Consider the following 13372-nt stretch of genomic DNA (forward strand, 5'->3'; position numbering starts at 1 on the left):
AATTATAAAAAGAGTTTTAACAGCACAAAACATTTGTTTCCGGAAATAACACGAGATTTTCTGATGTGCCAACCAACATACTCTGCCAAGGATCCTTCGACTATCCAAATGGTTACTAGATATATTTTAGATCATCACATGAGCAGCCGTTGGTGAGTTTTGCAAAATAATATCATTTTTGGAAATAATAGAAGAGGCAAATGTGCCGATATAAAACTCCCTAAGTTTAAAATCATACAAATTGTGATGACAATCAAGAGAAATTGAGAAGTAATTAATAATAACTCTAAACTTAAACAACGGCATGAAACCATGGCAATCCCCGACAGCTCAGAATGAAGAGGCTTACAATTTGAAAATGGTGAATTGTTCTGTGTGTTCTGAAACTGCCAAAAGTATGACTTCTGCTGGCCAAAAAGCAGGTGCAAGCCCCTGTGTCAGCAAGCATCTGCCAAACTGAAGTGTTCACGTGAACTCAATGCTGAATCCCTAACCAGCTCTGAGGCTGGATGCCTTGCAGCTGGGCCTGACCTCTGGCCCGGCTGGCGGGGGCTACTTAAGAACATTTCCCTGTGGGGAACCAGTAAAGTGGTGCATTATTTGTATTGTTACGAGTGGAGTGTGGAGTAAATTAGGAAAAGCACCTGTTTCACTGGGTACCACATTTGCACTCTGGGGATGTCAGTGATGTCCTTTAATGTAAACCAGCTCTCTAGTGCCACCCACTGACTAGACAGCACAACACAGCAGCGTGGGGATGGGGAAGCAGAACCACAAAGTTCTATGAAGAGAAGTGTCACTGTTTGTTTTGTACTCATCCTGTTAGCAATAGGGTCTACCACCCACTTACATCACCCTCATTTTGAAAGAATAATCTATAAAAACAAACTAGAAGGATTTTGTAAGAATTTTTGATATGATATCATATATATATATATATATATATATATATATATATATGTATATATATATATATATATTATCATTATTATTGAGCTTTTATCAGTGCGGTTACTAATTTAATATTGTCCTGTTAGGAAACATCTTGAATTGAACCTTGCAAGTTTGCCTATGAATCAACACAGTCAAGCGGCGCCACCAAGTGGTCGTGAGGCGCCAGTTACAGTCCTAAGAAGACGACCGACCGGGTGAACCTCTTTGAATCTAATTGTATTGTATTTTCATATCATTGCAATTGAATAGGTATTTAGGTATCGCTATCTTTTTCCAATCTTTTTCTTAAAAATCTTATATTTGACACTGCATTAATGATTTTAAAGACAGTGCATTTTACTTGTAATTGTAAAATCTATCTCTCCACCAGGATATTTATTATTGCAATAATGCATGTATTTGATAGCTTACTGAAAGCGACACTTTTTGTAATCATATGAAACAGTCTTGGGAAATACCCCACTGCTGGACTGAAAGCTGTAGTATATCGTGGCCAACGTCCCTTCAGCCAACTTGGCCTCGTTTTGGATCATATTGCTTGCGTGTGACATCACGTGGCACTTGTGATGTCCCACTTGTCAAGTCAGCCAATATTAGATTTCGGGTACGATACTTCACAGCAAAACGGACTAAAACAATGTTGTTGCTTCTATAGGGGTAATGCAACTTAATTTGAAATAAAAAAATATATATTTTCCGTTGTTACTCTTCATCCTACCTCCAGCTGACTTGACTCGGATTTTCAACAGGTGGTACACATGTATGTGCAGCACAAGCTGACAGTTTTGCCTGTCTCACTTTTAGTTAATAATAATCAAATTACACATATTGTGTAATTTAAACCGGCATGGCCTGGTCCTGACTCCAGGAACATGGCGCACGTCTTGAACTCCAACCTCGGATATTTATTCAGCCTCGTTTATCTGTTGGACAAAACGCAAACCATCACTGAAATGTCTCGCGATACATGGCGCCGATATATTAGGACAAACGGGAGGTCTCGCCCACTCTGATGGGCGTTGGATTTCCTTGAGGACCTCGTTGAAGTTTGGATCAGGAGTCTCAAATCTGCACAAGAAAGATCCAACCATGTCGGACGCGGTGGTTAGTTTCATGAAGGACTTTTTGGCCGGTGGCATTGCCGCTGCCATCTCCAAAACAGCTGTCGCTCCCATTGAGAGAGTAAAGCTGTTGCTGCAGGTAACATAATGGAACCACCTGATGCCAAAAGCATGGCCATTATTTTGTGCGTAAAGTGTGCGTAAATGTTGGGTTACTGACAAACCAAACGTTAAAATGTAAATCTGGAATAGATTTTGGTAGAACAAATGCCTCGCTGTGCACTGTGTAAGTTCTTATATATGTGTAAAGTCAAGGAGAACGTGGGAGGTCCCGGCCCCATGTGGAGATGGTTTTACGCACTGGACTTTGCAATTTTGCTGCTATGATGGCGGCGGCGACAAGGCCTCCTAATATGTGACAATAAAATGTCCATAATGCTAGTTTGTGAGCTAATTGTACGTTTATTAAGCTAATTATTACTCCAATATAGCAGACGACCACAGTCATATTCAGCGAAATTGAATTGCTAAATTTAACCTAAACTATGTAATCTAATACATAGCTGATTCTCAAGTGACAGGAGTGTGCATGTAACTAAGGCCTACAACTACGCACAGTTATGCCTGGCCGACAAAGATAATGTAGATACAAAAAGTTAATCAAATGTAAACACAAAATAATATATTCTGTTTTAATATAAAATGATGGATGACAAAGTTGTGCAGCATTTTACAAGATACTTAACCACAGTTTGAGGAACTTTTACGTGTCTTTTTTAATGTGCTTTTATTGTCTTTACTTGTAGGTCCAGCATGCCAGCAAACAGATCACCACAGATATGCAGTACAAGGGAATCATGGACTGTGTGAGAAGGATCCCAAAGGAACAGGGCTTTATTTCCTTTTGGAGAGGCAACCTGGCCAACGTGATCCGTTACTTCCCCACCCAAGCCCTCAACTTCGCCTTCAAAGATAAGTACAAGATGGTCTTCCTCGGTGGTGTGGATCAAAAAACACAATTCTGGCGATACTTCGCTGGTAATCTCGCATCCGGCGGTGCTGCTGGGGCGACTTCGCTCTGCTTCGTCTACCCTCTCGACTTCGCCAGAACAAGACTCGCTGCCGACATCGGCAAGGGTGCAGCTGGGAGAGAGTTCAGCGGTCTTGGAAACTGCCTCACCACGATCTACAAAGCCGATGGCCTCAAGGGTCTTTATACCGGATTCAACGTGTCAGTGCAGGGTATTATCATCTACAGAGCGGCCTACTTCGGATGCTTCGACACGGCTAAAGGTGCGCACAACTGGCCGATCTTAACATGTTTTTAAAGTATGTTTATTTTGTGTCAAACGGGTGACTTAACTCCTCCCTCATGCAGGTATGCTGCCAGATCCCAAGAACACGCACATCGTCATCACCTGGATGATCGCCCAGACTGTCACCGCTGCAGCTGGTATTATCTCATACCCCTTCGACACCGTCAGACGTCGTATGATGATGCAGTCTGGACGCAAACAAGGTGAGCGTCACTCATGCTTGTGACATATAGTGATGCAATTGATGTTTTTTTTTTTTGCCCAATTACCCATTTTACACATGCATCCATGGGCGTAATGGTTCACTATCCATGTATTTGTGTCCACAGCTGACATCATGTACACGGGCACAATTGACTGCTGGAAGAAGATCATTAAGGACGAGGGTGGGAAAGCCTTCTTCAAGGGTGCCTGGTCCAACGTGATCAGAGGCATGGGTGGTGCCTTTGTGTTGGTGCTGTACGATGAGATCAAGAAGTACACATAAACTTTCTAATGTCCCAGTCCCCAAGGAAACCCATTCACCCCCTTTGTTTAAGTCTTAATTCTTGTGATGAAGTGATAACAGCTTGTGGTGAATTACAATGTGGGCATGTACTGTACAGGTCGCTACACTTGACCTACTACTCGTCATATGTCAGTCGGTTGGTAAAGCAGTTTCTGAGGGCCATGTATTGTTATGTTGTGACCACTCTGAGCCATGTATCCCACCTCACACATTATTTTATTAGGAATAAAGATGTATTGTTGCAATAGTCCAGTGTTTTTGATGAATCTGCAGTTAAATATGTCTTTTTCACTGCAGACCTAAGTCTTAACCTAAGTGTTTCAAAGTGAGCATGCACAATACCAGGACCATGAAACTGAAGCAGCTAAATGTAATACAGCCATCAATGATTTTATTATTTACATCTGCGCTGTGACATGTCAATAGACTAGAAAGCTATATTAACACAATGCAGTTAAAACACATTAATTAGGATTCTATCAAAATGATCCAGAATCCTTACATTGGAAAGTGGCATTCAGTCACAGCACCTTCATTTTCACTTGTGGTAAAATATTTTTCATACATGTGAATTAATACATTTTGCATCAACAGCTGTTCTGCTGACGAATATCAACTATAAAGCAGCTGAGAGGTTTGTGCAACAGCATTTTTGGTTTTGTATATTGTATGTCACAAGTACCACAACATCAGTATATACATGCACTCCCCTAACCAACAAACTATTGTTATAACCAACTGTGGCATATGTGCTCCATTGGTAGGAGGGAAGAGATTAGAAAAAGACGTTTTGTCCACCATTATGCTATTAAGCTTTTTCTAAAATAGCACACCTATCTGCTGGAACATGCAGTTTTATTTTATAAAGGAACAGAATATACGCAACACCAACATAATATTTTAAATATATATTTTTAATGGTTAAATACATAATTCTCTGGATCAACAAAAACAGTATAAATATGAGAAAAGGAGGCAAACATTTTAGATGCAATGGAAACATCAATCTCTGAAACAGTTAATTGTCATTTCAACACAGCTGTAAAAGTTTAAGAAAAATAAAGCTAGCATACTATCTTGAAGAGTCAGTAGCCTGAAGACACAGCTGAACTATTCAAATGAGTTACAATATCTCTGAGCTCAGATCACCATTTGCTTTATTTTAGCATAAAAGAATGGGGGAAGGTCCATCTTCTTTATGACAACATGACAATACAAATCACTGAATAGTTGGTTAAGTCAACTAAAAGTTGAATGAAACCATGCATGTAAAAAAAGATGCTTTAAGCTCAGTACCTTGGCAACGTTACCTTTTGTGATGAATGTAGACCAGTGATGTGTTTTATTGTAGATGAATTATCTGAAAATGGCAATGTTCTCAGCACCAGGCTGCACTGGGCTGTTCTTTTGACCTGGGTACAGGTGTTTTGCTGAAGTTAGTAGTGGAAACCGCTCTTGAGCTGTGGGGGTGGAACTGGCTGGCCTGGGACCTGCTGGTGTGAATGGCAGAGGGATATGTTCTGGTTACAGATTAACCGTTTTATCATAAAATCAGAAACCTAATGTACCTCTTGAGAAGAGAATGAGAAGAGAATTTATCACTTACATTTAATATTTGACCATGTCAACCATAACAAACAGGTACAGTACAGTTAATCACACTATTTATCAGAGCAAAAAGCAACTATCCACTGTTAGCTAATTATTTAAAGTTTGACTCTTTTAATCCAGCAATGACATATAGTTTAAACATTTTGACAAAATATAACTAGAACATATTCAGATCTTTAACCATGGCATGGGGAACATCTGTAAATCATTACATCATAACTGATGTAATGGGGGATTCTTACCAGTATCAGTCATCCAAAGCTGCCTTTTAATGTCTGAAATTCTTTTCTGTTCATTGAATCTCTGCAGCCATCTGAAGGCAGCAGCTCAGACATGTGGGCTAAATCTGCAGCCTTCAATTTGAGAGGAGCAGCGCAGCGGAGTGGGACATGCTGATCTTCTTTGTTTACTTTAAATTAAGTCAACACATGCAAACAACAGCAGGCTTCTACAAAATAACTACATACAGCTGGTAGCTGCTCTTGTGGGATCTAAACACTCAGGAGCACAGGTGCTTTTATTGTGTGCAGCTACCTCACTAGTTGATTTGTCTTAAAGTGATAACCCAAATCCCCTGGCCCCTGAGGTATAGTCGGACCTTTGAAATACGTAAGTGGTCGGAGAGGTGGTCTTATATGAACAAGAAGGCACATCCTTGTTATTTAAACAGTCTTCTCATCTGTTTGGCTTGTATGAGCAGGTACTCAATCACCATGTTGTTATACTCTCTAGGTTACACAACACATTTTGCACACAGCAAAAGCTGGAAGATCCAGACCCACGGTACCTACCTGAGGGCGTCTTGCTACTAGACCTCTCTGATTTTGTGGGGGACATACAGACGGGGTATGAAGGAGCTCCTACGAATCCGATGTGTCGCTGGTAGTCCTTCAGTTGTTCTGAACGGTTTAGGCCAGGTGTTGGTTTGACCGACTCCAGCCTCTTCAAGAAAGCCTGAAAGTAACACAATAACATGTTTTACCTAGTGCCGGTAAGTAATGATTCAAAATATTCTATGGTCTATAAATGCTAATTGTCTTGGCAAAAAATTATAATAAATTAATAAAATAAAATCAGGTTGAACATGAATGTTCAGGATATCTGTCAGGTTCAACTTGGAAAGATGTGGGCATGTGTGGCTACCTTTATGAGACATAAAACCTCAAAATGCAGAAGGAGTTTTATGTGAATTAAAAAGCTTTTTTTTTAACATTTCAGTCATTGAGCCATTTACTGCATGCTGATCACATTTGTTCTGGCTTTTAAGCCACAACATACCAAACAACATAATACATTTATAAAGAGTGCATATCTTTCATAAAAATAAAAAAAACTGAACACTGAACAAATGAGTCAGATCCCAATCAAATTATGTAAATAGAAAAATATCTGGTACTTCACAACAAACACAACCAAACCGCATGAGGCAAAACAGTGAAGGCAAGTTGCTGAATGTCATACATGCAGTCACACTCCCACATGCATGCTGTGCAGAAATCCCTCAGTGAGTAAAAACTCCTCATGAAGCTATGCAGCAAAGAGACTTTCCCCAAGTCCACCAGAGGTCATACAAAGGCTCTGAGTGCAATCAGACTGGTCACCTACTGCATTTCCAATGTATACGTCATTTTAGAATATATGATTTTAGAGATAATTTAAAGAAATTATGTGTAATTGACCAATCTTGAAAGACATCAAACTAGTTCTACTTGTGCAGGACCAACCGGGTGGCTTACATGTGTGATGTGTGGGGTGAATACACTGATCACATGGCAGATTCAGTTACTTCCCACTAAGAATAGAGAAGGTGAAAAGTACTCCTAACAACGTAGAGAGATGGATGAAAGAGGAGAGAACAGTATGTCCTAAAAATGAGTGGAAACCATTCCCTGAAAAAAATCAGTGTTAATGTAGTAGCTCTAATCAGCAATAGTGACGTGTAAAAATATCAGTGAAGACCATAATACAAGTTTTTCCTATTTCCTTTTCAGAGGAGAGAATAATGATCTGCCTGGCTGCCAATTAGTACAAGTATAAATGTACTGAAACATTTGTAAACACTGCTTTTTGTTTGCTTCTATCACAAAGTGGTCAAGCAGAGTAAATATAAGGGGTGGGAGGCCAAAGCTGCAGAGGCTGAACTGTCTTATAATATTACTCAATGGCGCTGCTAGCCTGCCACCTGCTGCCATCTGTCCAAGTCCATCAGTGTCTGCTTTCAGGGGAACCCAAACCAACTTACTAGTATCCTTAAATAAATGTAAAGTATAGTAAAGTATAAAGTGATATAGCTGCAGAAACCCCCAATGTTAAAAGTTGCAAAAAAAGTGTATCTTTATTTAAACTACTTAACTTGCATATTTTCCTAGAAAAATGTTTTTTGTCTGCTTCTACAATTGCTGATTAAAACAAAGTACAAGGACACAGTAATAATAACTCAATTGGAATCAAGTCGGCTAAAACCATCGTTTCCAGTCTTTCCTGAAAAAGTTGATAAATATATATATTAATAAAAGTTGATATATACAGTGGGTACGGAAAGTATTCAGACCCCTTTAAACGTTTCACTCTTTTTGCAAATTTATTAAAAAAGAAAAACTGAAATATCACATGGTCATACGTATTCAGACCCTTCCACTTTCTACATGTCTGTTTTTTTCTGTCAAGATGGGGTGCTGAGTGTACATTAATGAGAAATAAAATGAACTTTTTTGGATGCTTTAATTTAATTTTTCAAAATGGCAAAGAGTATATTCTCAGTGACAGAAGATTACCAATAGATGAGCAAATAACGGTATAAGCTTTGCATTTCAGTAGCAGTATTGATTGACGTAGTTACACTAATTAGAAATCGGAATGTCTTTCTAGAGTCACAGAAGCACCAGTACAACTGAGGCTTAATTCATTACTTTAGATGTTTGTTTTTTTAAATGGTGCCAATTTAAAATCTACCAAAACAGATTTGTTTTAAGGTTAATTGGCAATGTGCCTTTGCTAATAGGTCAATGTAGAGACAGACGCAGGAATAAATGCCATGTGACAAAGGTATTAGCTGAAGGATTGACTTGGACAGATGGTACTGTACTGTTTGGGAACAACAGTCACTTAGACACTCCGTTTGTGTGCGTGAGATAAATATAAATAATACAAAGCTAAAGCGAAAGAATCACAAACTGAACAATGCGTCTTGAAAAGCCATAAGAAAAGAAAAACTGAAATTTTGTTTTTATATTAAATTGAGTATCAATCCACAGAGGAGGAAAAGCTCACAAGGTTGTCCTTCTCGATGCGTCGCTGTTCCCGCTGCCTGTTGAGTGCGCTGTGAGAGAGGCGAATATGAGGCAACTTGCTGGACATATGGGTTTTCTTCCTCGTTGTACTTCCTGGTCTGGGCCCTGGAGATTGGCGCGAAAGCTCACGAAGAAGACGCTGGTTCTCACGATCTATGCGTCGGACCTCATCATTGGTGAACGAGTAGTTTTTCCTGTTTCTTTCTCCAGTACAGCAGGAAACCAGTTTACCTCCAAGCCGACTCTCTGAACTGAGGGAGCCTGATTGGTGAAAAGGACATTTATTACAACTTCTTTATCTGCCAGGGGAGTTATTGTGTTTTATGCCATGTTGAAATGCTTTTGTTTGTTTCGAAATGATTGGTTTATGGTGTATTACTAAAACATGTCAAAAACTAATGTACAAACATTTTTAAAAAAGTCATATTTCTATCTATAACTTGTAATGCCCTCACATTGTATCCCAACTACAGTATATAGCCTTATATGAATTCAACTAACAGAATTCAGGTAAAATAGCATTTACTTAAAAACAGGCAGGTTTAACGTCTCTTGAAGAGAAAAGGCTTTGTTGTGCAATTTAGGTGAGATAAAAGATAAAGTCCATGTCATGTTTTATTGCTCATTGTATGATGATGTTTTAGGAGTTTTTCTGGACGGGTGATTTCAAAGAGCATAGAAAGCCGAAGTGACAGACAAGGAAGGCAGTTTTACTCACACTCATCTACATCCTGATCCGAGTCTTCATCCTGATGCATGTCACTAAGGCCACTGGAGGGCACACTCTCCTGCTGCTGCTGCTGGTCTTTACGGCCTCCCTCTTTAGCCTCTGTGTGGTTCAGGTCCAATGACCGGAGAGGGCTGATATCAGGAGAGGAGAGGGGGCTCACATCTATCACTGTATCCTCTGACTCCTCTGTATGGCCGATGTGCACGTCCCGAGATCCTGCTGAGCCTGCGCGGGTCCTTCTCATTCCAGGGGATAAAGGAGGCTTGTTGGACCTGGGAAGGGTGGGGGAATCTATACCATTTCTCCCATTTCTGCTGCTAAAGGAACTCTCTGAGTCTGCGTCTACGCTGCTCTCAGTTGAAGTGGAGGATGGACTGCTGGTACGCCAATTTCTTATCTGTTTTTTAGAAGATTGTTTATTTCCCCCTTTCAAGTCTGAGTGCTTTGATGGCAATGCTTCTTCTTCACACTCATTTGGTCTCTGGCTGTACACATCCTTACAATTTACCTCCCTGCCTTCATCCAATACCACAATAAACGTTTCATTGTGGCTTTTAGACTGTGAATTAGAGTCTGCATCACCATCACTGCTAATATGGATGGCTTTATCTGATGTACAGGCAACAGATGATATGCTGGACGTCCTACTCTCTTCTTCCTTTACTTGAGAGGTGTTCTCTTTCCTTTCTGCTCTGCTACTACTGTTGTCGTCAACTAGCTTCAGGTATTGTTTTTTTGTCTCATCAGTCCTGGGAGACGAACCACCTTTAGTTTTTTCTGTCTGTTTTGCATGTAGCCTCTCAGGGGCTGGTGGGTTTTCCTTTTCAGCCTTCAAGCCTTTCTCTATCTTTTCCCCTCCATCTCTGCTGCTATCATCACAGTCACTGTCGAAAAAGGAATGATCCACTTCCCCTTCTAGTTCACTGGGGTTGAACATGGCAGACAAGACACTGCACCTATAAAGTAGTTTAAGATTGAGATGTTAGAGTCGAGTTAAAGTAAAAGAACCGTGACTCTGGTTTTTCATGTTTCAACCAATTAAATACAATTTACGATGTTTAAAACCAAGCTGCTGTGTTTTAGAGATTGGGTGATGTTATGTACCACTACACTGAATCCATTGAGTTCCACACAACATGAACATCTATTTTTATTTGTTTACCATATTTCTATTGTAAATTATATTTTCATTAATTATGTCTCGCGTTATCGCACCGTGGTTTTTGTTATGCACCTTTCACCAAGTCAAATTCCTTAAAAACATTTCTGATTCTGAAACCAGAAACTTATAAAACGTGCTTAAATTGTGTAATGTTAATCCATTCAGAGTGGAAATCAAGTCTGTCCTAATTTTTGTGACGATTGTCGTTGTGAGGCATCAGTTTAGACTTTTCAAGCTGCACTCACTGACCTGCATCGACACACAACAACATTAGGCTCGTTCGAGATGAGCCAGTTCTGCGCAGAATCGATCGGCGGCGATCGGCGCGCAATGCTTGCCGGTTAGATTTGTGTCCGACTTGCTCCCGACTTGCTCTGACGTCATGCACACGTGGTCAACGATACTCTCACGAGACTAAGTCGCCGTCGATTTCAGAGTCAGCCGCCGCAGTTGCTTTCCAACGACTGCGTGGCCCAGTGCATGATGGGAAACGCCTGGCTGTCGCCACATCAGAAAGCTGATTGGCTCTTAGATCTGACAGCAAACACCACGTGTTGTAGAAAATTCTTATTTTATGTGTAGTTGTAATACTTAACGCTGGATTATTGACTATTAGTCTCATGTTTGATCTAAAAACATTTATTGTGTTGTTGTTAATACAAAATCGTATTTATACAACACACATCAAAACTACTAATAATGTATTTCACAGGCAGACATCAAAATACCAAAGGATGCAGCTACACACTATTTTTTACATAAATATATATTTATAAACACATATAATAAATCCAAACGTGATCTGTAAACTACAAGTAAACAAAAGTTCGGAACTAACAGGAAGTACTTTTTTCTGTGACTTCCTGCGTATACACAGCTGACAGCTGACAACTGTCCGACTTGACTGCAGTTTTTTGTCAACGCTGCGGCCGCCTGCTCTCGTCTGAATTCCAGGCGAGGCGCAGCTCTAACGAACGAGCCTAATATAAGACTGGCAGAAATTAATCCAACTTTGATGCAGATGTTCTCTGTAATAGACTAGCCGGTTTCAAGAATTCAGAAGATATCCAATACAAACCAAATGTACATATATCTAAAAATGTAACGTCTGTTGATGATTAGTGTGACAATCCCATTTAGATTGAGATATGGACAAACAATCTATGGTAAAGGTACTGTTAGTAAAGACACGTTTCACCGTGTAAGACTGGTAGACTGGCGTTACAGATCACTGTATGCCAAAACCACCAGACACAGGAACAGCTTCTTTCCACTGGCAGTCAATCTGATGAACGATTAATCAGACACCTCCATCTGCACTACTGGCACTACTCTGTTGTCTTTAATTGTCTTTTTGTCTCCGTTGTCTTTTCATATTTATCTTGTTTATTGTATATCATATGTACGATGAGAGCTACGTGAAACCGGAGTCAAATTCCATGTATGTGTACATGACCAATAACGCTGATTCTGATTAAGGCTGAGCATGTTTTAAACATTGAACACATACTTTCAACGTGACAACGTTCGGTTTACTAGAGTATGCTAGTGTGTTAGCCTAAGCTAGCCAACTGTACCTGAAAGGCAACGAAATCTTACCTGGCGAAGGGTCGTCCGTCAAAACATGGCCCACGTTACAGTTACATTTACGTCGAGAAGACGCGTAATTGAACCGCAAAGCTGCACTTACCAACAATCCTCCTCAGCGGGAAGCAGGCGAGAGTCCAACGTGGTGACGGTGCCTGGTAACTACGCAACGTCACTTCCTGGCAACGGTTACCCTCGCGCAGAGCTCTCAAGCAGAGCCGTTTAAAGAGAGAGTCGCGTGAACGGAAGTTCTAAAGGGTTGTTCGTCACGTGAGTCAATGAAGGCTTCAGGTAGTTCCAGGAACTACTAAATTAATTCTTCACCTTTAATGTTCATATAGAGCAGTGGTTCTCAAATGTGGGTACTAGTACCCGAGGGGGTACTTGAGATTTTAAAAAAAGCATATATAAAAAAAATTGCTTAAATTCAAAAATCCTTTAAAAATAATTATTTAATAAATATTCAATAATGTAAGTGTACGTTCTTTAAACTGAATTGTATATATGCTATATTAAATCAGACACTGATGGCACAGCGCTGTGTATTACATTGTTTTTTCAACCAGAAATGCTTTGCGCAGGGGGTACATCACTGAAAAAAGGTTGAGAACAACTGATATAGAGCATACAGTATTTAGTTACATAAATTGTGGTGTGGTTTTTCTTTTTAAAGTAAAATTTGCTAATATTTCAGGATTAGTAATTGTGACAGTGACCTGCCTTGTTGACATATTTTAGGCTAAAGTAGCCGTGTTTGAAAGGAACAGTGTGAGATTTAATGGTGAGGTTAAATTCCCTTTCCAAGCATGTACAATTCCTATACTGTAGTAGCAGTAGTCTTGTGGATTAACTGTCTTATATATTGTACGTATTAATATTAGATTTTTTAAATATATATTATAAATGTCTATTTTATAATTATGTTTCTTTACTTTGGCAGCACTTGCCTTTTCTATTTCCATGCTCTTTTTGTTATGCACCAAAAAAAAAGAGACAAAATCCTTGTATGTGAAAAGTCTACTTTGCAATACACCTTATTCTCAATACAATTCAGAAAATGGTTAGTTTTCTGAACTATATAGTAGACTACAACTAAGTGAATTTAGTTAATGTGTTCAATTTTGACACATTTTTGTGTGACATCAGTATATTG

General features: G+C 39.6%; 2 protein-coding genes across 2 annotated transcripts; one reads left to right on the top strand and one right to left on the bottom strand.

Moving 5' to 3' along the window:
* The first annotated feature begins 1973 nt into the window (after positions 1-1973).
* Positions 1974-4086, top strand: slc25a4 (solute carrier family 25 member 4). The gene is made up of 4 exons (XM_079219106.1): positions 1974-2154; positions 2822-3308; positions 3394-3534; positions 3661-4086. Exons 1-4 carry the CDS (start codon positions 2044-2046, stop codon positions 3816-3818), a joined length of 897 nt encoding a protein of 298 aa, XP_079075232.1. The 5' UTR covers positions 1974-2043; the 3' UTR covers positions 3819-4086.
* Positions 4087-4629: 543 nt separating this feature from the next.
* Positions 4630-10407, bottom strand: cfap97 (cilia and flagella associated protein 97; the record flags this gene model as incomplete). Its single annotated transcript, XM_079220042.1, is given in 5 exon segments — positions 4630-5306; positions 5309-5332; positions 6242-6404; positions 8721-9001; positions 9459-10407. Coding segments are annotated over 5 exon segments (1506 nt in total). The 3' UTR covers positions 4630-5217.
* Positions 10408-13372: the final 2965 nt, after the last annotated feature.

This window comes from Taurulus bubalis, assembly GCF_910589615.1.
Source record: "Taurulus bubalis genome assembly, chromosome: 6".
Taxonomy (NCBI): Eukaryota; Metazoa; Chordata; class Actinopteri; order Perciformes; family Cottidae; genus Taurulus; species Taurulus bubalis.

Excerpts from the sequence above, each read along its gene's own strand:
- slc25a4 (XM_079219106.1), top strand. The coding sequence starts at position 2,044 with ATGTCGGACGCGGTGGTTAGTTTCATGAAGGACTTTTTGGCCGGTGGC. Across the intron at positions 3,309-3,393 it reads ATGCTTCGACACGGCTAAAG|GTATGCTGCCAGATCCCAAG; the intron begins GTGCGCACAACT and ends TCCCTCATGCAG. Across the intron at positions 3,535-3,660 it reads GCAGTCTGGACGCAAACAAG|CTGACATCATGTACACGGGC; the intron begins GTGAGCGTCACT and ends TTGTGTCCACAG.